We start from the raw sequence: 22,471 nt of genomic DNA, 5'->3' as shown, positions 1-22,471 counted from the left end.
TATGCCAATAAACATTTTGTACATAGTTGTGTTTGCTCATTTTAAAGACAACAGCGCCAGCTAGTGGTTATATGGCAGTTTACAGGTGTTGGAGTCTTGACCCCCTTGTTTTTTCCTAAATCCTACATTTATTATTTTATTGTTTGTCATTATGTTTGTTGTCTTCACTGTGTTTTTTACTCTTATCTGCTATCAATTCAAAGTCCTTGTTTTTGTTTCTTGGTATTTTATTCTGTTTTACCCTCTCATGTGTCATTTCTACTTATTGGCAACATTTAGGCCTGTTTTATGTTGATTGTGAAGAGATTTTGTTGTCTTCAACTGGGTTCTGTCTTCACAAAATTTTATTAATGCTAACGGAAAATTCACAGCAAAGCCCACCACACAACAATAAACGTGATAAAAGTAATAAATAAAACTACAGTAAAACCAAAGTAAACCACATTTCATACAACACCCGTTTCAAGCATCAAGTCCATATTTATCCCAACACAATCAGATTATACTTTATTCATTTAACGTTATTTATATAATCTAATAGCTGTTGGTAAAAATATTGACAACAACATTGTTCTGTTGAGGTACTATTCAAAAACTAATTAAACATTACTTCATAAAGTTATTCTATTTTACAATATATACAATAACACACACACAGATTACCGAGTATGGTATAATTCAGTGGTTTTGTTTCGTATTTAGCACCTTCATGGGCATTGAGATTTGTGGGTTCAATGGGGCACATGTGATGATAACAGTGCAGCAGCCCATTATCACAAATGCACTTATGTGTTGATTTGTTGCTCTTATGCATCTGGCTGGATCAAGCTTTTAGATCAGTCATCCACCCTGAAACACAGACATGCATACAAATGTGATAATCTATGCAATTCACTTTCACGTTCCTTCTATTAAAGGTTTTGTATGGAATTTTTAGGTTGAATTTAGAAAGATTTTCAAAAAAACATCTTTTAATTAACACTTGACTTGACCCACTAATACTAGCAAGTACAGACTCCTATTTATACTATTAAAAAAGTCATATGTACACAATGCTAGACTACTTGGGTCACAGCAGTTATGCATTACTTGCCCTTTAGCTTATTCAATTGCTTTTATTGTTCTCATTATTAAGTCGCTTTCAATAAAAGCATCGGCTAAATGATTAAATGTATATAGGGTGATTTTTCACATTTGTAAATTTACCTGAATTTACATTACATCATCCTGTACCAGAATGGTTCCCAACCTTTTTCCTTGGAACCCCCCTTCCCAAATACATATAAGGCAATCTGAACCCCCCCAACCCTCTACGTCTGTTTTCCTGTTTAATTTTTCATAACGTTGACAAGCACGTTGAAATGGAGAGAGGACATTTTTAATTTGTATAGGTCTTTTACACAAAAGAATATTTTAACTATCTTGTCATTGTAAACATATGTTTTTTAACATAAAAATGTATATTTTTTATAAAATTATTAGTGAAACATTTTATGCACCTTTATTTGAGCTCAAAGCATATTGGATCGCAAGCCTCCCGTGGGAACCACTTGTGTACCTTATCCATGTGCCACAATATTAACATACTGAGTCATATGTAATTAAAATCGTACAGATTCATAAGAAGTTGCATCAATCAAACCTCTGTCTTCTAGCAAAACAGAAGTGAAATTTAAAAAAGTTCACTTTTTAAACTTCTGGTTAACTTTCATAGTGCTGGCAGCTGTTTTGTCTCAAAATGAATGACACATAAAATGTAGTTACCAGGTCATGTGTCTGCACACTCTATAGAGCTTGGACAGCTGCTGTTAATGCATTGTTCACTGCCTTCCAGTCCTGTTGGGAAAAGATGCAAAAGTATTTCAACTGTGCATTGGCACTTTACATTTACATTGAAAGTATGGATGACATATTTAAATGTATGCAATGTTTACCAGAGTCTGTTTGTCCATCACTCCATGTTTCACCTAAATATGAAACACAAAAATTGTAAAAGTTATAAAGAGCTGTAAATACTGATGCAATTAAAGGTCTCTTCTCTTTAAATACTTACAGCAATGCTTTAAAAATTCAACACTACTTTAGCATTAGATTTACTTGGACTACTTACTGTATGACCTCATATGTAAGTCACTTTAAACTATACTGCCATACAAAGGCTAAGTGCGCAAACACTGAAACGGAGAAAAATGCCCTTCAAGTTTTTTACACCAGCCAGTCAAACATGTTACTGCAATTTTGGCACACACGTTTCTCTGAAATGGGACAAAATTGAACCAGGAGACTTTGTTACAAGACACAACAGATCTCACAAAGCCCATTTCAACCCTTAATTCAATTTTGACCAAATGCATAGTCTAAAAACAAACGGTGCTATATAGCATCAAAAGTGGTTCTTTACTCGTAATCATAGAAGAACCATTTTTAGTGCCTTATAGCACCAGTAAAGCACCTGTGTAGAACCAAATAGTGCTATGTAGAACCATATGTGGTGCTATATGGCCCCTATATGGTTCTACACAGGTGCTTCACCGGTGCTATATGGCACTAAAAACGGTTCTTCTATAATTACGAGCAAAGAACCACTTTTGGTGCTATATAGCACCGTTTGTTTTTAGAGTGTATAGCAGAAACTAACCACAGGGCTGACAATAGAATATTGAGGTAAACCATGAGGTCAAAAACATACAACATACAGAAACCGATTGTGAACGAAAACAAGTTGTGATGTACACATGGAGTGTAAAAGAGTAAAGCTAATTACTTTGAACGGTCGATTTAGGTAAATCCGGTTGGTTTTCCTCTAAATCTGAATCACTTTCAGCTGCTGGTTCTTCTGCTGCGATCTACAAAAAAATAAAAATCACAAAACTGGTTCATAAAGAACTGTTAAACCTGTTAGACATAAAAAATAAGTCACATAACTCACCTTATCTTTAGTTCCAAGTAAAGCTGTTTCCTCTTTACAACCGGTCCCTGGGAGTTGCAGGATACATAAAACCAAATAATTAAATTGTACATTATGCTCATATTTGCATAGGAATTGACAGGTAAACATATTCAACAGATGACACACCCCTGGAAACATACAGACTTTACAAGTAAAATAAGTACAAGCATTTAAATGTTTATGCTAGTCTCCAACAAAAGTCTTACAGAGAACAATCTTATAAAAAATATAAAGACATATCAAACTTTGGTGGACATCCTGCAGGATCAAATAAGCTCTAATCTGGCCATTTGAAAAGTACTGCAATAAAATACTGTTAATAAAAATTTAATCAATACATTTTTAAATGAAACAGTGTTGGTACCTTTCATCTGATCCGTTTGAACATTCTGTAGTTCGGTTGTTGCTTGACCTCGTGTACAAACTACAAGGGGATGAAAAATAAAGTACATTTATTGCCCCATCCCATAAAGTTCACTTAATGCAAGTACAGGTACACCATTAAATTAAACAAGAATTTTAAAGATTTCAGACATTTTTGTTCTTTACGCATTAACCTTCTAAGACTTGGTGTGTTCACATACATGGACATTACATTTTTTTGTTGTTTGCACCATAATACTTTATTCTGTGTAACCCACACAAACATAGACAATTACACTGCTTCATGTTCAAAGAAAAATATTTGGTTATAATATTTATTGGTTCTTCCTAATCCCAAATACCTGCAAGAACTCTGAAATGCAAACCAAACCAAAGTTTGGGTCTTATGAGGTTAAAACAGTGACCCCCCCAAAATTTAAAATCATGAAGTGATTACCACTACTAATAAAACATAGTTGCATGAAAAAGTTTCTATTTGAAACTTCCTTTTAAAGAAAATATACTTATGACTCTTATCACATATCTCTATTTCAGGTACAGGATTTATATACCTAATTCACCGCTGCATATTACTATGATGCATCTAATGTGTACGACATTTATACTTTTTAATGAAAAGGCATCTTTAGATTTTGGTGACAAAGAAGGAATGTGGGTCATTTGTAATCTGTCAGTACTTACTAGTTCTGTATTTCTTTAAGAAGATTAGGAGAGCTGCGATTATAAAACCTATACCAAGAAATACCCCCACTCCAACAACCAGTGCATGATCGTTTATTAGTCCCGTTAGTTTTCTCACAGGTCCACAATATTCTGGTCCTTCAGACACTGAAATGAGAGTTTAAACTTAGTTCAAATACATTGTTTAGTGTAAAGAATTTTTTGTATCTTTAACTAAAACCGCTATTACATTTTGAAATTTTAGGGTCTTCAAGTGTCCTGTGAGTCATGTAACAATCATAATCCGCCACATCTTCCTCTCTGATCGATGCAGTCTTCCTCAGCTGATATGATCCATCATGATTTGGTCTGACTCCTGTGGACTCCAGTTCATGTTCAGGTAGGAACTTGTTATTTTTTCTAATGGAGAGCGTCACATCTTTGGGGTAGAAGCCAGTGGCCAGACACGTCATATTCAATTGACCACTTATAGACTTCTTAGCAAACACATGAATTTTTGGAGTAACTGTAAAGAGACGACAAATTTATTATTGCAGTCATAATATGTGTCAATAAATGCATACGTTTATAAGGGCTGTCAAAGATTATGCATTAAAGGGATAGTTCGGCCAAAAACGACACCAAACCCACTATTTACTCACCCCCAAGCCGTCCAAGTGCACATGTCCATCGCCTTTCAGACAAACACATTCTCGGATATTTTAGATCTTTCTGTTGATTAAATGTAATGTTACGGGGCCCAGCAACAGTCCACGACCTCCAAGTCCAAAAAAAAGTGCGTCCATCCCCCACAAATCAAATCCAAACAGCTCCAGGATGATAAACAAAGGTCTTCTGAGGGTAATCCGTGCGGTGTTGTTGTAGAAATATCCATATTTAAAATGTTATTAACGTTATTAACTACCTTCCGGTAGCGCCGCCATCTTAGACTCAGGAGAGAGTATTAGCGTAGTGTACGCACTTTTCTTAGTGACGTATGACAAATTCGGAGGGCGGGAGACAGAGCAGCAGCAGAGAAACCGCTGTACGCTCATCCTGAATGCGGATGGCTCTAAAATGGCGGCGCTACCGGAAGGTAGTTAATAAAGTTAATAACATTTTAAATATGGATATTTCTACAACAACACCGCACGGATTACCCTCAGAAGACCTTTGTTTATCATCCTGGAGCCGTTTGGATTTAATTTGTGAAGGATGGACGCACTTTTTTTGGACTTGAAGGTCGTGGACTATTGCTGGACCCCGTAACATTACATTTAATCAACAGAAAGATCTAAAATATTTTCTAAAATATCCGAAAATGTGTTTGTCTGAAAAACTATGGACATATGCAACTCGGACAGCTTGGGGGTGAGTAAATCATGGGTTTAATATCGTTTTTGGCCGAACTATCCCTTTAACATGTGTAATTCGTAAACTATGTTTTAAACATTTCAGTTTTGTATACTTTAAAGGGGTGGTTCAATGGTATTTCATGCATTCTGACACAGTTATAGAGTTGTTTCCTCATGCTAAACGTAGGCAAAGTGTCAAAAAAGCAGTTGGACATGTATTTTTGTGTCGAATGCACTTCGCCAGGGTTCGTACAATTTTCGGAAAGTTTTTTTTTTTTTGATTACGGGCCAGCTGATGTTTCAGGGGTTTCTATATGCATCACTTATTTTTATGGGCACTTCCCCCAGAATCATAAGTTAAACAGTGTTGTATTCGTACTCGCTCCTCCCGCGGTAGTAACTCCTCCTTCTTCATTTTTTTGTACGTTGGCCAAAATGTTCTACCAATTTTCAAACTGTTTCTTTACGTTAATAACGGTTTGGTTTCTTACAAACGTTATTAACATGGCTATAATTCTGGATGCTTTAACATGTATCATGAAAATGTTTTTTAGTTTAAGTATGCAGTGTCATAGGTACATCTTTGACGTTTATAACAAACCAAACCGTTTGAAAATCGGTAGAAAATGAAGCAAGTTATGGCCATTTAAAACACAATGCTACGAGTGAGCGAGCGCCCTGTGGTAAGATGGCCGCCAAATGCGGACATTCCACTCAAATGGCCAGCAGCGCGGGTGAGACATTTAGCCTTAATACATATCTATGCCGCTTACTACTGGTTTCACAAACCTATTAGTGACGTCATGGAAACTACCTCCATATTTTCTATGTCTAAAACACAGTTAATGCAGTTATTAACTTCATTATATTCTTCAGTGAACAGTTAATCACTATAAACACTGATACTTACATAACTTCCTGAACTCCTCTTTCTCGTAGTTTCTGAATTTGTTCAGTGACTCCACACAGTCCCCCTCCAGGTACTGCACGACTTTAAGGTTTAGATTTGAGATGTTATTCCACTGCATCAGTGTAGAAAGAGCAGCATTAACTGAAGAAACCCACATAGATTCCTTATTATTAAAAGAAATGAAGTCTTCTCCATCATAGCCAAACTCCCAAATGCCTTTGACAAAGTGCTCTTCAGAAGCACCATTTTGTTCAATTTCACAACCACATCTCCACTGAAGAACATGAACATCTGAAATGGAGAAAGTGCAAAGTATTCACATGATATGTGCATTTATACGCTTAAAATACGCTTAATTTATACGCTTTCATAGGTGCTATGAAAGGTTAGACCCAACAATGTCAGACAAAAAAATCATTTGTACCATTTTACAATGAATGAATTCTGCAGATGTATTTTACTGCATTGTGAAGCACCTTTATTTTCCAAAAGCATATATCAATGTTAAAATGTAAATGTGTCATCACCTGTATTGCTCTGTCTCGTACGGTCAATCAAAGTTTGTATATTTATATCGAACCACTGCTGTTTTTTCTTTCGTGACAGAGTGCCTGTTTCCCAGTAATCCGGTGGCATCTTTTTTTTCATCCAGGTCTGTTTAGGAATCTTGACTTGATCTTTGCTGTTGTAGTAGTCAATCGGTCTGTCATTGAGAAAGCCCACAGCAGTGAATTCATATACTCCCTCTACATTGACAGGTCTGGAGAGCCCTGTGTATGTGTAGTATAGGGAGTATTTTTCTGCAATATAAAAGAATAAACATCAATCTACTGAGATTTGAAACATACATGTAAGTGACATATGTAAATTATTTTTTTTATCTTTTAGGGTTTAATAGAAAAGTCTAGTATGTGCATGGCCTCTCGCAACTCCTGCCTTGGGGTCAAGAAATAAAACAGTGCGAAGATGAATCCAATGTTTGCAATAAATGTGGCTTAAAACCTCCCATTCAGGACTGAGGATGATTTCAGCTGAGGACAAAATGCATAACCTAGATAAGGGATACATATATTTCATTGCTTAATGATCTAAGGAGCACATAGAGGACACAGAGAGCATGTCCTGCCCAATTGATAATGGGTCGAAGGGTAAGAACAAGATTGTGTATTGCTGATATAAAAATCTGGTTATTCACAACATATTTCTTAAGGTTAGTACTGATAAGACTGAGATGACTGTATTTGTCCAACACCTATGTGCTTCACATTGAATTACCTTTGATTTTGCAAATTGAATCAACATTGAAACAAAAACTGACATTATTTTATTACCATGTTTCAACTTTGAAAGTCAGTCATATGCCATAAGTCTTACACATAAGATTTTTTTTCTGATCTGAAGTCTACCCCCCCCCCCCCCCCAGGAAATAAAATCTCACTTCATGCAGGAAGTTGAAGTTAACAACGCTGTTTTAGACCGATTTTTTATGAAAGACATTAATTTGTTTAAACGTACGTTACTATAAATGATCAAATATAAATGATAAGTAATTTTGCTTAACCTATACGATTTATAAGATATCGGATATGTCACTTTATGTCGCTCGATAAAACAACAATACATTTATAAATAAATGTTGTTTTTCCTAAATTTTTTAAAGCACAAATTCCCTATGTAACAAATAACATAAGGTAATGAATGACAGGTATTCGGGTAAACCATGGTTTTGCTTTGCCACAAAAAACAAGGATAAACCATGGAAACCCATTAGTTTCGCCAATAATAATAATAAAAAATCTTCCATTATCAACTGGACATATGCACACGTTTTGATCCTGTCATTTTGGTTAAATAACTTTACACTGAATAAAAATATGATTCTAATACAGAGCTCTTTAAATACTTTCACTTTCATTTATGTGTAATATACCAAATAAAGACAGACTTACCGCTCCATACAGTACAAAATAATACTGTTAAAAATATCTTAATAAACATTTTTAGGAGGTTTTGTTTTCATCATGGCAAGCAGGCGAATTGTTTTGTCGCCCACAAGCAAAGTCGGAGTCGATCTATTCTAGGGATGACTGACTGGTACGAAACTCACGTCTCTTGAAACTCGACGCTGTGTTGACATCCCGAACGAAGCAAAACAGCAATGTCACGTGGCACTATAGAAGGGATACAGCAACGGCGTGAAATCTCGCCTAATGAGCGCAGTTTTCATTCTAATTCTACCCCCAAACTTCACCCTAAACCCAACATTTCACGGGATTTAAGTCGTAGTAGTTGTATCCTATGAAGCCAGAACCGCTGCTTTTTATTTTAATCCTAAACCTAACATCTCGCGAGATTTTGCCGTAGCTAGTATCCTCTCTAGACAGAACCTTTCCAAAGGTTGTGGCATTCCTGCCGAATCTGCGTTTGGTTGACAGGTAATAAAAAATTACATGTAAATACCACAAACTAAACCAACCATTTCTGTGTGCGTTTGATTTGAAAGCTTTATTTTAAGAAACAAGATAGAAAGGACGTTGTTTCTCTACATTTATTTTTTATTTTTCTTGTTTAGTGTATTTTACCAAACTAAAATCATTTTGAAAAAAAACATTGCTAATAAGCCTCTTTTTAAATTTCAAGCAATTTATTTATTTTGTTATTTTATATATTGAAACTGGCGGTTGTACCCTTTCTTGTGTTGTACATCGAGTAATAGACAAATAGGTATGTGTTAGGTCAGTGAGTCATACAGTCATTCTGTACCTGTTGTCATGCGTTACTATTTACACATTATAAATAAAAAGCAATAGTAATCTTTCAAACTCTGCTTTGACTGGCAGTAGCTCTTTTTTTTCAAATAAACCAAACAAACCAACAACATACGTCCAACACATTATAAAGATTTCAATTGTACTTTAACCACAAGATGTCGCATTTTCTACTGTATTTGGGATCATGAAGTCTTGCAGGTATATCCAATAACTTAAGACTTTTTATAAAAAAAATACAACTTTATTAGGAAATACATATGGGCTGTGGTACTAGAAAGGTTGTGTGAAACACTAAGTGTAAAAAAGTGTTATTGTTTATTTAAATGTGCATTTTTATTTCACAGTCAAAGTAAGGCCACATATAGTGTAGAAAACATTTTATAAACTACACAAAAAAATTTATACAAAACAAATATTAAAATCAGCTTCTGAAGAAAGATCCTCATAGAATAGTGTTTATCACAGGAAAAAAACTTAAAGAATTTTTCCTCAAGTATGTGACTGACCTAACACACAAGACACGGTGCTCTCTTCAGCACACGAGGGCATGGGAGAGGTCACCTTTACACAAACCTTTCACCAAATAAATTCATGTAACATTGGTGAAAAGTTTTCTGAAGTGCTGAACTAAGACCAGCTTACAAAGCCAGACAGCACAGATTGAAGGTGATTTTGTTAAGATCAATGTGCAAATAAGTTAAATTAATCAACATCATGACTTTACTTTTACACAGTTCCCCAAAGAAGTATTTGGACTGAGCCACTCTTAAGATATATGGATTTCATTTCATCTACAAACGAATCATGCCAGACCATCACTTTCAATTTTTGCAATTAGTTGTAACAAACTTGCAGTATCCCACAGGTTAACATGTGTGTCCTAGTAGAGTAACCACAAGTGTAGTTAATCACTAATCTACTTTATATTATTTTATCAAAAGTGTACAAATACTTTTTGTCTTAATTTCTTTACTGTTTATATTTTGTTAAAGCAGTGACATCCATACACTTAATACTGTAAGTGCGGCTTAGTGTGCAAGTCTTTGAAGTCCTCTTGTTGGGGCAACTTTATACGCAGTAGACCCTCTCCAAGATGTCACTTTTTACATTTCTTTCCAAACCGTACACTTTCATTCTCAAAAAGCGTAAGTGCATGTATATGAACTTCATGGATGAATTCAAATTTTATTCTTTCCTCCACTGATATGCCTAGTTCTCAAAGTCGGAGGCTGCTGTGAACATTGCTGGCAGGCGGCTGGTAGATGGTGTTGTCTTTTGGGCAGTGGTGATGGCAAACACAGGTGTTAATGAACATCATAGGTCTCCGGATGGTTTTGCCTTCAGGACACTGGAACTCCACCTGAGCTGTTTTAGTGCTGTGAGGGGTGCAGCACCGGCCGTCACTGCACAGCCCACAAAACTGGGGTTTGTAGGCCTGGACGCTGGTGCAGTTCTTAAAAGTGAAGCGAGAGGCTTTAGTGGCTCTCTTTGTTTTTAGACACCGGCCTTTCCCCTAAAGAGAAAATAACAAAAGCAAATGAAACACTGAATATGTGCATCTCATAAAACATCATATTCTTCTTCTATTTTTATGTTTTGACTTCCTCAACATTATAGATAAATGTAATTGCAGACGTACTATTGTGGTTCTCTGGTTGTCCAGGTTTTCACAGGGTCTGATCATACAAAGTCTGCTCTGCTTGGTCATCTCACAGCGTTGGTTCTTATTGGTCACTCGAGTGGACATTCCCATGCCACAGGTTTTGGAGCAGGCGCTCCACTCAGTGGTCTGCTCGATACAGTTCACACTGGAGTCCCACTGGTCAAAGCCCACCGTCTCTTCCTGCCTGTACGCTGGGGCAAAAATGACAGATAAAAGTGCATATTTGCAAACTTTGAAGTGTGTGTGTGTTCTGTGTATATGTGCATACAGTGTGACCATGTGTGTGAGATTGCATTACTCACCTGCCATCGCAAAGCCGCCGAGTGCACTGATCTCATCCTGAGCATTACACACCCATTTCTCACAGCACTCTCCTGGAACCTGGATCTTCCGTGGAAACGGGCAGTCGGGTCCCGGCAGCATCACGTCTAGGTTACAGCGTGGCACGCACCCAATCTGACCATCCTTACAGAAGCACTGATACTTGCAGTTTGGGAAGAATGTCTCTCCATTTTGATAGACGGCACCATCCAGTCGACAAACATTTTCCTTGTTAGCTGTTTGAGGGGAAAATGCAAGAGCTGCACTATTTAATCATGCAACCCATTTAACCCATTTCCTGCTGTTGCGTATCTGTTTATGAGCATTGTGTTGTCATTGAAAAGGTCAAGGATTTGATTCCCAGAGAAACATAAAGTACAAAATGTATACCTTAAATGCACTTCTGCCAAGTGCATGAATATAAATATTTTCTTGTTACCACCATATTTTTTGTTCTTGCATGGCAGTACTCCATAGAAATATCTTTTTACAAGTAGTTTTGTATTGCGATCATGACAAATAAGCACATACTTTAGGAAGTCAACAGAGAAACACTAACCTACACAGACACCTGTCCTCTTGTGCACACTGCCGGCGTAATCGCACCGGAGAGCTTTGCGTGTGTCGCAGGGGTTTCTGTCCGAGCAGAGCTCACCGCGCTGCCGCGCGCACACCAGACAACACGCGCAGTCATCCAGAACGAGGCGCACACCGCGGGCGCACGGCGGAGGCTCCGGACAGCTGCAGCGCGACGGACACTGCGCGCTCACCAGTGCGCACAGGGCAACCTGAGAAGCGCACGCGCACACACAATATATTACATATCCTTTTTACAAACACTACATAGCTTATGCCATAAACAATAATGTTGCATACCTGTGCGTAAATGTAGACTGCAAAGGCTTTTTTCAACATGATGTTTGGCATCTTATGATTTTCCTGTTTAAACACGACGTACTGCTTTCTTTCTGATGTTGAATAATAATCTGGTGGTATTTATGCAGGTCTTGTCTGGCGTAAAAGGGGAGGAAAATACATGCAAACAATTCCTGTGCTGTCTCGAATCTCAGGCTTCTGATTGGACAGTGAACTTTACCGTCACATTTTACTGCCAAAGCCCAAACATCTCGAGCTGCAGGACACAGTGTCGTTACTGAGAATCATTTCTTCCCATATAACTTTACGTTTTTATTTATTTTAATGGTAAATGTAACAGAAAGTCCATTTGTTTGATGTTTACTTATATGTACAATATATTCATAATTGATTTGAAATAAAATAATTTTTAAACAAAAACAGAATTCACAAAATACAGCAATATTTACAACGATTAATTCTGTAAATGCAGTAATATGCTGAATGCCCTCTATTAAGATCAAGGCTGTATGTGAACTACTAATATTTTGACGTTTTTGAGTATATTGACTGATGTTTAGCTTTACTGTCCTTCCCAATGTGCAGACAAACTGTTGGTCATGTTCAATAAAACACTAAACACGGATTAAATTGTTAATCACAAAAACATCGCAAATTTCTCTCTCTCTGCAAACTTTCATTCCATTCATTCCTCCCTCAGTTTTTCCCATTAAGTAATAAAACACTGACCTTCTGAAATCTGCGTATCCAATCTAAACTTCTTTAGCTGCCAGTGGAGCAGAGAATGTGTTGAATGCCCTATAAATTAGTTGTGTGTGAATGGGCTTTCTGAACAAGACATGATTTATTGTTGCTCAAATAGTTTTACACTGGAAGTTGAATAATGTGAGAAGCTGCAGTTCATTGTTTACAGACTGGATCTGATGTTCCTCTTCAGACTGACAGCAGGTGGACAGTAGACTCTTAAAATAAAGCTGCTGAAAACAATGCCATAAGATTCATTTTTTAGCTGAATGGTTCCATAAAGAACCTTTAACATCTGAGGAACCTTTCTGTTTTACAAAAGCTCTATGTAGTAGAAAGAATGTTTTATACAAATGTAAAAAAAAAATAGGCTTTATGCCCAGCTGCACTACTTCCTGAACTACAACAAGCTCCTTGTTTCCCGTCTGCCATTATTGGACAAACTGATTAATCCAGGTGTGCCTGACCTCAGTAGTCACAACAACAATAATCAGACACACCTGGATTAATCCGTTTGTCCAATAATGGCAGACAGGAAACAAGGAGCTGGCTGAAGTTCAGGAAGTAGTGCAGCTGGGCATAAAGCCTAGTGACTGACTGGTTCTTTAGGGGAGCCAAAAATGGTTCCTTTATGGCATCACTATGTAGAACATCACCTTTATTTTTAGAAGTATGTCATATTAGTGCTTGCCTGGGACACTACTAATTTCCTGGTTTAGTTTAATTGATAATTGATGCACCTGCAGTACTAAAAAATTAAACAGTACACTATTCAAACTGTGTAGGGCTTCATATTTCAGAGAGCATGATTCTAGAAAAGATCGTATGGGTAAAAAAATCTGTTTGACATTTCGAGAAGTAGCATTATAGTTTCATAAAGATAAAGTGTGAAAAAAGCTGCAGAGAAGCACAACTCCACCATATTCAAAAAAGTTTACATTTACACTTGAGAGTTTTTATCTAAAGAGTTTTAACCCACGCTGTGCATTTATGGTAGACAAATTATGCATCAGGTATACATTTTATTAGCATGTGCATGTGTTATCTGTGGACAAACCCCTAAAATTGGTGTTTCTAGCAACATGCATTGCTGCAGGTAATACAATTGCATGCGTGTCTGACTGTATATATTGGTGCATTATATAATTTAAGTCAATTTCACACATATTTACAAGAAAAACACTAAATATAACAGTATAATGTACAAACACATTGTCAGAAAAAATGGTAACAAAATGCTCCCAAGCTGTCACATGGGTACATGTCATAATATTATGTCATTATGTATATATAACCCCTTTAGATGCAAAGGTGTATTTTTTGAAAAGTTATTGGCCCAGTGACAGCTATTTTTGCCCATTTATTCTGACAGTGTAGGCCTATATAATATATATAAGTAAATAATATATTGTATAAAATAATGCTAGAGATATGAAAGTCTTTTGAAGGTTTCCTAAATGTTCATGCTGCCCAGCCATCTTCAAAGATGGCAACCGAGTCCACTGTTTCCATTGAAGTATCAGTCTTGATTCTTGAAATGTTTGTATTTCACATATATCATGTGAAATACATTGAAGTCGGGCAGGAAGTCTACTTACGCACATTTATGTGACCTGTGAAATATTTGTGGTATTATTGAATCTGATCGCCCTGGCACAGGTACTGTAACGCTGGGCATCCATCTGTGAGATGTCAGCTTTGGATTGGCTTCAAAAAGCATTTGTCCTTGTCTAATGCACTGCCAATAACAGACAGGGTGTATGTATCCTGGCAATATAGAGATTTATAGATGAAAATATGGGTTGTAAAATCTTGAAATGCTATCTAATTTAAATACACTGTAAGAAAGAAATGATCAAAAAATTTTCCCAGCTGTTACTGGGACATAACCCATGTGTGTACATTTAGTACCAACATATACCAATGAGGTACTAATATGCACTGTTTAGGTGCAAAGGTGTATTTTTGAAAGGGTACCACCCCAGTGACGGCTAGGTATCATAATAGACCATTATTTTCTGACAGTGTAGCCAATTATTATTTTCTGACTACTGTCAGGACCTCCATGTATATAATTGAAAGTGCTTTGCCCAATTAATTGAACAGATGCATGATCTATTAATCATGATTTAAAGGTGCAATGTGTAAATCTTAGAAGGATCTCTTGACAGAAATGCAATATAGCATACATAACTATATTATAAGTGCTGTATAAAGACCTTACTTAATGAACTGTATTGTTTTTATTACCTTAGAAAGATCTGTTTTTATCTACATAGTGGGTCTTTTTACATGGAAGTTGCCATTTTGCTCCGCTAGATTTTTTACTGTCCTAAACGGACAAACTACTCTAAAAAGCGCGTTTTATCACTTCGTTGTCTCAGACGACAACATGTTTGTCCTGTGGCAGCTATCTTGTCCTGTAGCTTCTCTATATGTTTCAAAAGGGAGGGATAAGCTAGTCCAGTGCTTCTCAAATAGTGGGGCGGGACCCCCAGGGGGGGCTCGAAGCGACACCAGGGGGGGCGCGCGAGACCCCAGGGAAAATACTTTTTCAGGAAGTGATTTTTAAAGACATTACAACCCAATTACGCTGTAAACCGCTTGTGTTATTTATTGATTATATTTAATTTTTCAGTATCAAATGGTCAAAAAATATTATACTTTAAATAAGGATTGATTTTTTTATTTCAGGCAAATTGATGCATTTTAAGTCTCTTCTGTTACAGACTAAAAAACAATGTTAATAAAGTTATTCTTTGTTGTAAGTTGATCGATATTTCTTTTTTTGTGTTTTCTTTTGTGTTTTCTCAATGTTAATAAGGATACAATGTTTTGCAGATGTGTAATTTTATAGGCAAATTATACTATTTACAGTCGCGGCGGAGAGGTGGGGGGGCGCGAAATGTTTACCTCTTCCTAGGGGGGGGGCGTGACAGAAAATAATTGAGAAGCACTGAGCTAGACTGATCTCACGGAAAGTCATGTTATAGTCACAAAAAATTTTATTAATTTTTTTTGTGTCCGTGGCACGAAATGCAGCTTTTTTCATGCCTTGAGCACGAATGTCTTTCCCTTTCAGTCGGTCACTACGACGTCACGTCGTGACCGACAAATTGGGAACTCGCTTAGAGAGACCAATCTGCTTCATTTACTACTAAAACGCCAATCAACTTGGCATTGAGGTATTTGCATAATGCCGGCCCCGCCCTGCCAGGTGCGTATATAAGCCACAGGTGCAAATAGGGAAATTAGCTTATTCAGTTCGAAAGCCGGCAGTATCTGGTACTGAGAAGCTACTTTCTGCTCTTTGGGGAAACGATTGCTGAAGTTGGTTGGACAACCAGTACCGGCCTCTTCGGAGAGTCGGTGGAGTCCTTCGCCCAGCAGTTCACCGCTTTTGGCTTATAATAGCGCATTCTCGGCGGACGCTTTGCGAACACTGAGACTTAACGCTTCGGCATCTCGCCCGTTTGGGTCTTCGGGTCAACTGGGAAAAGAGCAAACTTTGTCCACTGCAGAGGATCTTTTTCTCGCCATCGTACTGGACTCGATCGATTTATCAGCGCGTTTAACAGAAGTGCGCGTCCAATTTCAGAAGCTCCTGGGACATATGGCAGCAGCCGCGGCTGTGACACCGCTTTGGGTGCTCCATATGAGACCGCTTCAGCGTTGGCTTCACGATCGAGTCCTGAGGAGAGCATAGCGTGCTGGCATTCATCGTGTAACCATTACACCTGCGTGTCGTCTAACATTCACCCCGTGGTCAGACCCCGCGTTTCTGAGAGCAGGTGTTCCCATGAAACAGGTCACTTGGCATGCTGTTGTACACACAGATGCATCCTTCACGGGGTGGGGAGCCACGTACGACGGGCTTGCAGCACCCCAGCTGCACTGGCACTTCGCTACGGAGCTGCGAGAGAAGGATGTATTAGTTCGCACCGACAACACTGTGACTGTTGCGTATATCAACTGTCAAGGTGGTTTGCGCTCTCGTCACCTGTCGCATCTCGCCCGTCATCTCCTCCTTTGGGACCTGTCCATGGTGCTGACAGCCCTGCAGGGACCCCCGTTCGAGCCTCTGCAGTCTGTGAGTCTGAAGTTTTTGTCAATGAAAACTCTGACCCTACTCGCATTGGCTTCCGTTAAGAGGGTAGGTGACCTTTATGCATTCTCCATCAACGATTCGTGCCTTCAGTTTGGTCCTGCTGTCTCGAGTGTAACACTCAGACCCAGACCAGGCTACGTGCCCAAAGTTCCCAGCACTCCCTTCAGAGATCAGGTGGTGAGCTTGCAAGCGCTGCCCCTGGAGGAGGCAGACCCAACCATGGCTTTATTATGTCCCGTACGCACGCTGCGCCTCTACGTGGATCGCACACAAAGCCTCAGGACCTCAGACCAGCTCTTTGTCTGTTACGGTGGTCAGCAGAGAGGGAAAGCTGTCACCAAGCAGAGGATGTCTCATTGGATAGTTGATACTATCGCCCTTGCTTATAATCTGCAGGGCATACCTTGTCCATTTAAATTGAGAGCTCACTCTACTAGAAGTGTTGCCTCATCTTGGGCACTTGCTTGTGGTTCCTCGCTAACAGACATCTGCAGAGCTGCTGGTTGGGCGACACCTAACACGTTCATTAGGTTTTACAGTGTTTGTATCGAGCCTGTCTCCTCTCGTGTTCTTTCCTCATCTGGGAGATCACTGAGCAGCCTCCTACTGACGCTACACAATAACTGTCAGTATGGAAGGCCATCCAGTCAAAATGCGTAATGGTTTGATTGACTCTCCTCCGCTGCCCTGGCAGCCGATGTTGCGGAGCATCCGCTGTCAGCCTCTCACTAGCTGCATCCTTGTGAACCTTTGTGTTTGGCTTGGGCATCCACATTGCGTCCCACCGGGTTCCTTTGTGAGTATTTTTCCGTGGGGTTAATCCTAGTAGCCCACGTTTCCCTCAGCAGAGCACTGCTTTGCTTACACAGCCACGGCTGTCTATTCCCTCAACTACTGTTGACTTTCGCCCACCATCAGCCCTTAACGGGGCGGTGGCTTCCGCAGTGTTCCTATTTCGCTCAGATAGGGAACTTTCCAGTCGCTGGCACTACTGTGGGGTTAAAGGAACATCTAGTGCCCGGTATGCTGCCTTAAATCCTATTCTCCATCTCCTTAAGTGGAACCCGAGGGCTTTATGCAGACACTGGAAGAGGTCAGCCCCAGTGGCATTTTGGTAGGGATTCCCAATTCGTATGTCTCGGTTACGTATGTAACCCACGTTCCCTGAAGGAAGGGAACGGAGACGTCACGTCCCGTCGCCACAGGGCTCCTCCCTGCTGTTTACGGCCGGTCACACTTTCTGGCTTTCTCAGCGAAATGAAGCTAATTTCCCTATTTGCACCTGCGGCTTATATACGCACCTGGTGGGGCAGCGCCGGCATTATGCAAATACCTCAATGCCAAGTTCATTGGCGTTTTAGTAGTAAACGAAGCAGATTGGTCTCTCTAAGCGAGTTCCCAATTCGTCAGTCAATACATAAAATTACATCCTAACTCAAACCCCAAATCTAACCCCAACCCTAAGCGACAATGATTTAAAAATAGGAAAACAATACATAAAATGACAGAAAAAATAAAGTCGTGCCACGGACACAAGAAACTATTTATAGAAATTCGTGCGAGTGTCACAAAAAAAAACATTCGTGCTCAAGGTACAAAAAAGCTGAATTTTGTGCTATGGACACAAATAAATTAATTAAATTTTTGCATAACTATAACACGACTTTCTGTTAAGATCATGTTGGGTAAGCGGTGGACTGAGCTGTTGGTTGCAATTCACAATCTCACCACTAGATGTCTAACATCTACACACAGCACCTTTAATGTTGGTTTGTGCTCTGTGATTTTTGAGTTAAAACTGATCGAATCATGCATGTGAATGATTTTCCTGTTTTTAAGTCTTTCTCTGCCGGATAAACATTTTCACATAAAAACTAATCTCTATAGGCCAATTAATCTCTTCAGAGCTAATAATATAAATGCTGTTGGGTTACACATTCCATGTAAAAATAAAAACCTATCCCCACACATCACTCGTTCTCCAAGATTGATTCTGTGTTCTCTATGCCAGTCCTTGTAAAATTATCCTCCCAGATGCTTAACCTCAAGACAAAAAAAGTTTTTTAATGCTCCAGAATATGAATTTTATGCACTGATTGAGCCATATTAAAATCCATGTCAGGTCACTTTGACCAACAAAGCTTTGGGAGTTAGGTTAGGTATGATTTTCTGCATTTTATTACCAAGTTTATTTCCAATTCTTAAAAACCTGAAGATCATTCATTTGCTCTCTGCAGCACCTTGAGCAATGAACTCTTTTTATCCACTTCATGTTCTATAGACTCCAAATTTTGGGTTATTTTCAACCCAGCGTTGGGTCAAAAAGGGACAAACCTTGTGTTGGGTTAATTGAACCCAGAAAATCTTTATATATGACCCAACAAAAGGTACAACCAAGCATTTTGGTTTAAAACAACCAAATTACAACCCAACGGCTTGGGTTTGTCCCTTTGTGACCCAACGCTGGGTTAAAAATAACCCAGCATTTTTTAGAGATAGTGTTCTTGACTTGGTTTTTTTTGTAATAAAACTTATTTTTAGGAGTTAGTTAAATAAATGAAAGTATGGTACAAGATTCCTCTTTGAATGAAATAACTTACTGAATTGATTTAATTACTGTGACACATGATTTCCATTACGTCAGAAATTTGGATTACAGTTACTGGTTTTCCAGATAGATTTTATAGACCTTTTTGATTGAATGCATGCAGTATGTATTTGGTTTAAAAGGTTATTTCAGGAACTGCTCCATATTAAAGGTTTGGCTCATAAAGTTCTTGCTTTGTTTCTATTCTTCCAGCCTTTGTTTCCAGCCTAAGGTACATCAGTTTTAATCTTGTTTAAAAAAACAAGCTCTGAGATCTCTCAGATGTAAAACAAGAGTAACCTCTGTTTTTCATACCATGCCTTTATCCTTCTACATTTTCTGCACATTTGTATTCACATAAATCTGTAGTATATACTATACCAAGACCTCCTGATGTTGAAAAATCTTGATAAAATACTTTATTTAGATGCTTATAAAAAAGTCTTGAAAGGCAACATTTGTTTACATCAAGTCTGTTTGGATCCTTGCTGGAAAGACAACTGCAAGAATTTAAAGATTGCAAGAATTTTTAGATGCTGTGTAGATCAGGAGATGCTAGGTTTGTGCTAGTGCATGGTAAACCTTTACTGTAGCCTATACCTTATTTTTATGTAAACTGCCTTAGATTGCAGCCTAATCACAAAAATCAGTGAAAGCAAGCAGTAAACAAAAGTTTATGTACAATTTCTTTTGATAATTAAAGTATACATAAAGATCAATGTTATTTCGCCAGCATATATCCATAAATTTGATGTATTTGAGCAGTTTCTGCATACACTGTCAAAAAATGGTCCCTATAGTTGGGGCGGTACTTTTCAAAAAGTACAACTTTGCACCTATAAAGTTCATATTATTACCTCAGAGGTACATAGCTAAATTAAAGGGTACTGCCCCCGTGTCAGCTAGTGACCATTTTTTTCTGACAGTTTAGCCGATTAAGATAACTGGATCACCAGAGCGTGGAGCGATGTTGTGTGCAACATAAAGACACGTTAGAAAGTGCAGAGCCCTGCAACTTTACAGAGACTGTAGTGTAGTAGTATTTACACTACAGTACATTTATCTCCAGCCAGGTTTGGTAAAGAGCCCTAGATGAAATGAATGACAACAGCAGATTCCATCTAAATTCCAGATTTTCTTTACACATCTTTACTGAACGTTTTACTCGCAGATTTACTTTCTGTCACTAGTGACAGATGTTGATTTTGTGTGATGGAGAAAGATTAGATCCATCCATGAATTTTCCATGTACTTTGTAAATCAGACTTGGTATTTAGCACATGTGTGTTACAATCATGTCTTCTTTCTGCAGGCCCAATCATATGAGTGCAGTAGTCCAGTAGTAAAATATTATTTAAAATATGTATATTTTGTATATTTAAAATATACAAAAATGGCCCAAAAATATATGTATTGAAATATATTTTGAAATATGTTTAAAAAATGTATTTCTTCACCAGTATATATTTTTGAAATATATTTTCAAAATAAATATATTTTAAAGCATTTATATTTATGTTGCATTCAAAGAAAAACTTTGTATATTACAAACCTGTAAACAGGTTTGAAAATATTAAAATTAAATATATTTTCAATTGCACAAATTTATTATTGCATATTTTATACATACTTATACATTTAATACTTATCCTTTATACATTTTATACAAACTTTTATATTTTGGCAAGGAAAATATATTTTTTGTTGAATGGGTTATAAAATTAAAAAAATTATGTTGCCCCTGAAATACATTTTGAAATATATGTTAATATGAAGGTTAAAACCTATTTTCAAATTTAAAAAATATATATTTAATTAAGCTTTACTTTCTACAAAATGTATTTAGCATATATTTAAAACATACTTTTGGCCAAAGAAATTAATTTTTTTGCCATGTGGGGTTCCTTGATTATTTTTTTGCAAACAGTTGCAAACTGATATATCTGAAACAGTTTACCTTAAAATTAATCTAATGAGATTACTCACCCTCCGGCCATGTGCTCATCAGACTGATCTATGGCACCTGTGTGTTGATTGACTCGCTCCAGCTGATCATCATTACATCCACTCCATATACTCACCTTACTCTCTGTTCCTCGCCAGATCCTCGCTCTTTGTTGCTCTCTTGTGTGTAATAGATTACCGTGTCTCTGAGTTGTTGTTGTTGTCGTTGTTAGTGATGGGGAAATGAAGCTTCGAATGAAGCACCGATACTTCTCTTACTGTTTCGAACCATGATTCGAAGCCTCAACAAGGGTGTCGAAAACAGCGCCATCTTTTGGTTAATAAAACATATAGCAGTTGCTTCTGGAAAAAGCTCTGTCAATGAAGCAACAAGCTGATGAAATTCAGGTGAATATTAATATTATGTGTACAAATAAAGCTTAGACAACATGTGTGTGAATGGTCAATATAATAAATGTATTTACTCATTAAAGTGTGGCAATAAATTCCAGTATGAGTTAATATTCATATGATTCAATACTGTATTGTACAGAATAATGTTCACACACACATAATAACAGACGCGCACACAAGTATAAGTAAATACAATACTATATATACAGTATTATGTGGGACCAAGATGTGAATAAGGCAAATAACTCATCAAAAACCTCTAGGGTTCGAACCTTCTTACACGCAAAGCGAAGCACGCACGTGACTGAGCAGAAAGTTAAGCTTCGTTTGTCATTGATCACGTGATTATAACGTTACCAACACAAGCTTAAAATCAAAGCTTCATCTGGCACGCCCACTTTTGCTCGACACAAGCTCCGAAGCCTCGCTTCAAATGTAACATCACTAGTTGTTGTTGTTGTTGTTGTTGTTTGTTCGTCTTCGTGTGGATGTTCCCGTCATCAGTTTGGATTTACCCCTCTGATCTTTACTCCACCAACGCCACCAGCTACATCTTACACCAACTCACCACCGTAGTTCCTCGTCACCATTGCCACCAACTGGACTGAGTCATTGTGTCATATTTTGTGCGCTATGTCATCTGTGTTTAAATAAATCTCTGAGTTATCCTGCAACTGCTTCCGTTTCAGTATTGTATCATTACAGAAGGATCTGGCCAAACATGGAAGCAGCAGGAGACCAACCCTCATCTTCTCTCGAGGATTTTCTACAACCATGCAAAGAA

The 22,471-nt window shown here is 37.8% G+C and overlaps 2 protein-coding genes across 2 annotated transcripts; both read right to left on the bottom strand.

The window, feature by feature from the left end:
- Nucleotides 1–326: 326 nt before the first annotated feature.
- LOC129447692 (H-2 class I histocompatibility antigen, alpha chain) lies at nt 327–8,389 on the bottom strand. Its single transcript, XM_055209440.2, has 11 exons — nt 8,209–8,389; nt 6,787–7,059; nt 6,260–6,550; nt 4,245–4,520; nt 4,016–4,162; nt 3,315–3,374; nt 2,930–2,976; nt 2,765–2,846; nt 1,935–1,967; nt 1,765–1,836; nt 327–849 (listed from the first exon to the last, which is right to left on the bottom strand). The coding sequence occupies exons 1-10, from the start codon at nt 8,255–8,257 to the stop codon at nt 1,769–1,771; spliced, it is 1,326 nt and encodes a 441-aa protein (XP_055065415.2). The 5' UTR covers nt 8,258–8,389; the 3' UTR covers nt 327–849; nt 1,765–1,768.
- Nucleotides 8,390–9,567: 1,178 nt separating this feature from the next.
- Nucleotides 9,568–12,165, bottom strand: LOC129447694 (CCN family member 3). The gene is made up of 5 exons (XM_055209442.2): nt 11,891–12,165; nt 11,574–11,802; nt 10,996–11,250; nt 10,670–10,884; nt 9,568–10,543 (listed from the first exon to the last, which is right to left on the bottom strand). Exons 1-5 carry the CDS (start codon nt 11,939–11,941, stop codon nt 10,247–10,249), a joined length of 1,047 nt encoding a protein of 348 aa, XP_055065417.2. The 5' UTR covers nt 11,942–12,165; the 3' UTR covers nt 9,568–10,246.
- Between the last annotated feature and the right edge of the window lie 10,306 nt (nt 12,166–22,471).

This window comes from Misgurnus anguillicaudatus, chromosome 10, assembly GCF_027580225.2.
Source record: "Misgurnus anguillicaudatus chromosome 10, ASM2758022v2, whole genome shotgun sequence".
NCBI lineage: Eukaryota > Metazoa > Chordata > Actinopteri > Cypriniformes > Cobitidae > Misgurnus > Misgurnus anguillicaudatus.
Note: the sequence above shows the minus strand (reverse complement) of the source record. Positions and strands in the feature narration are given on the sequence as shown.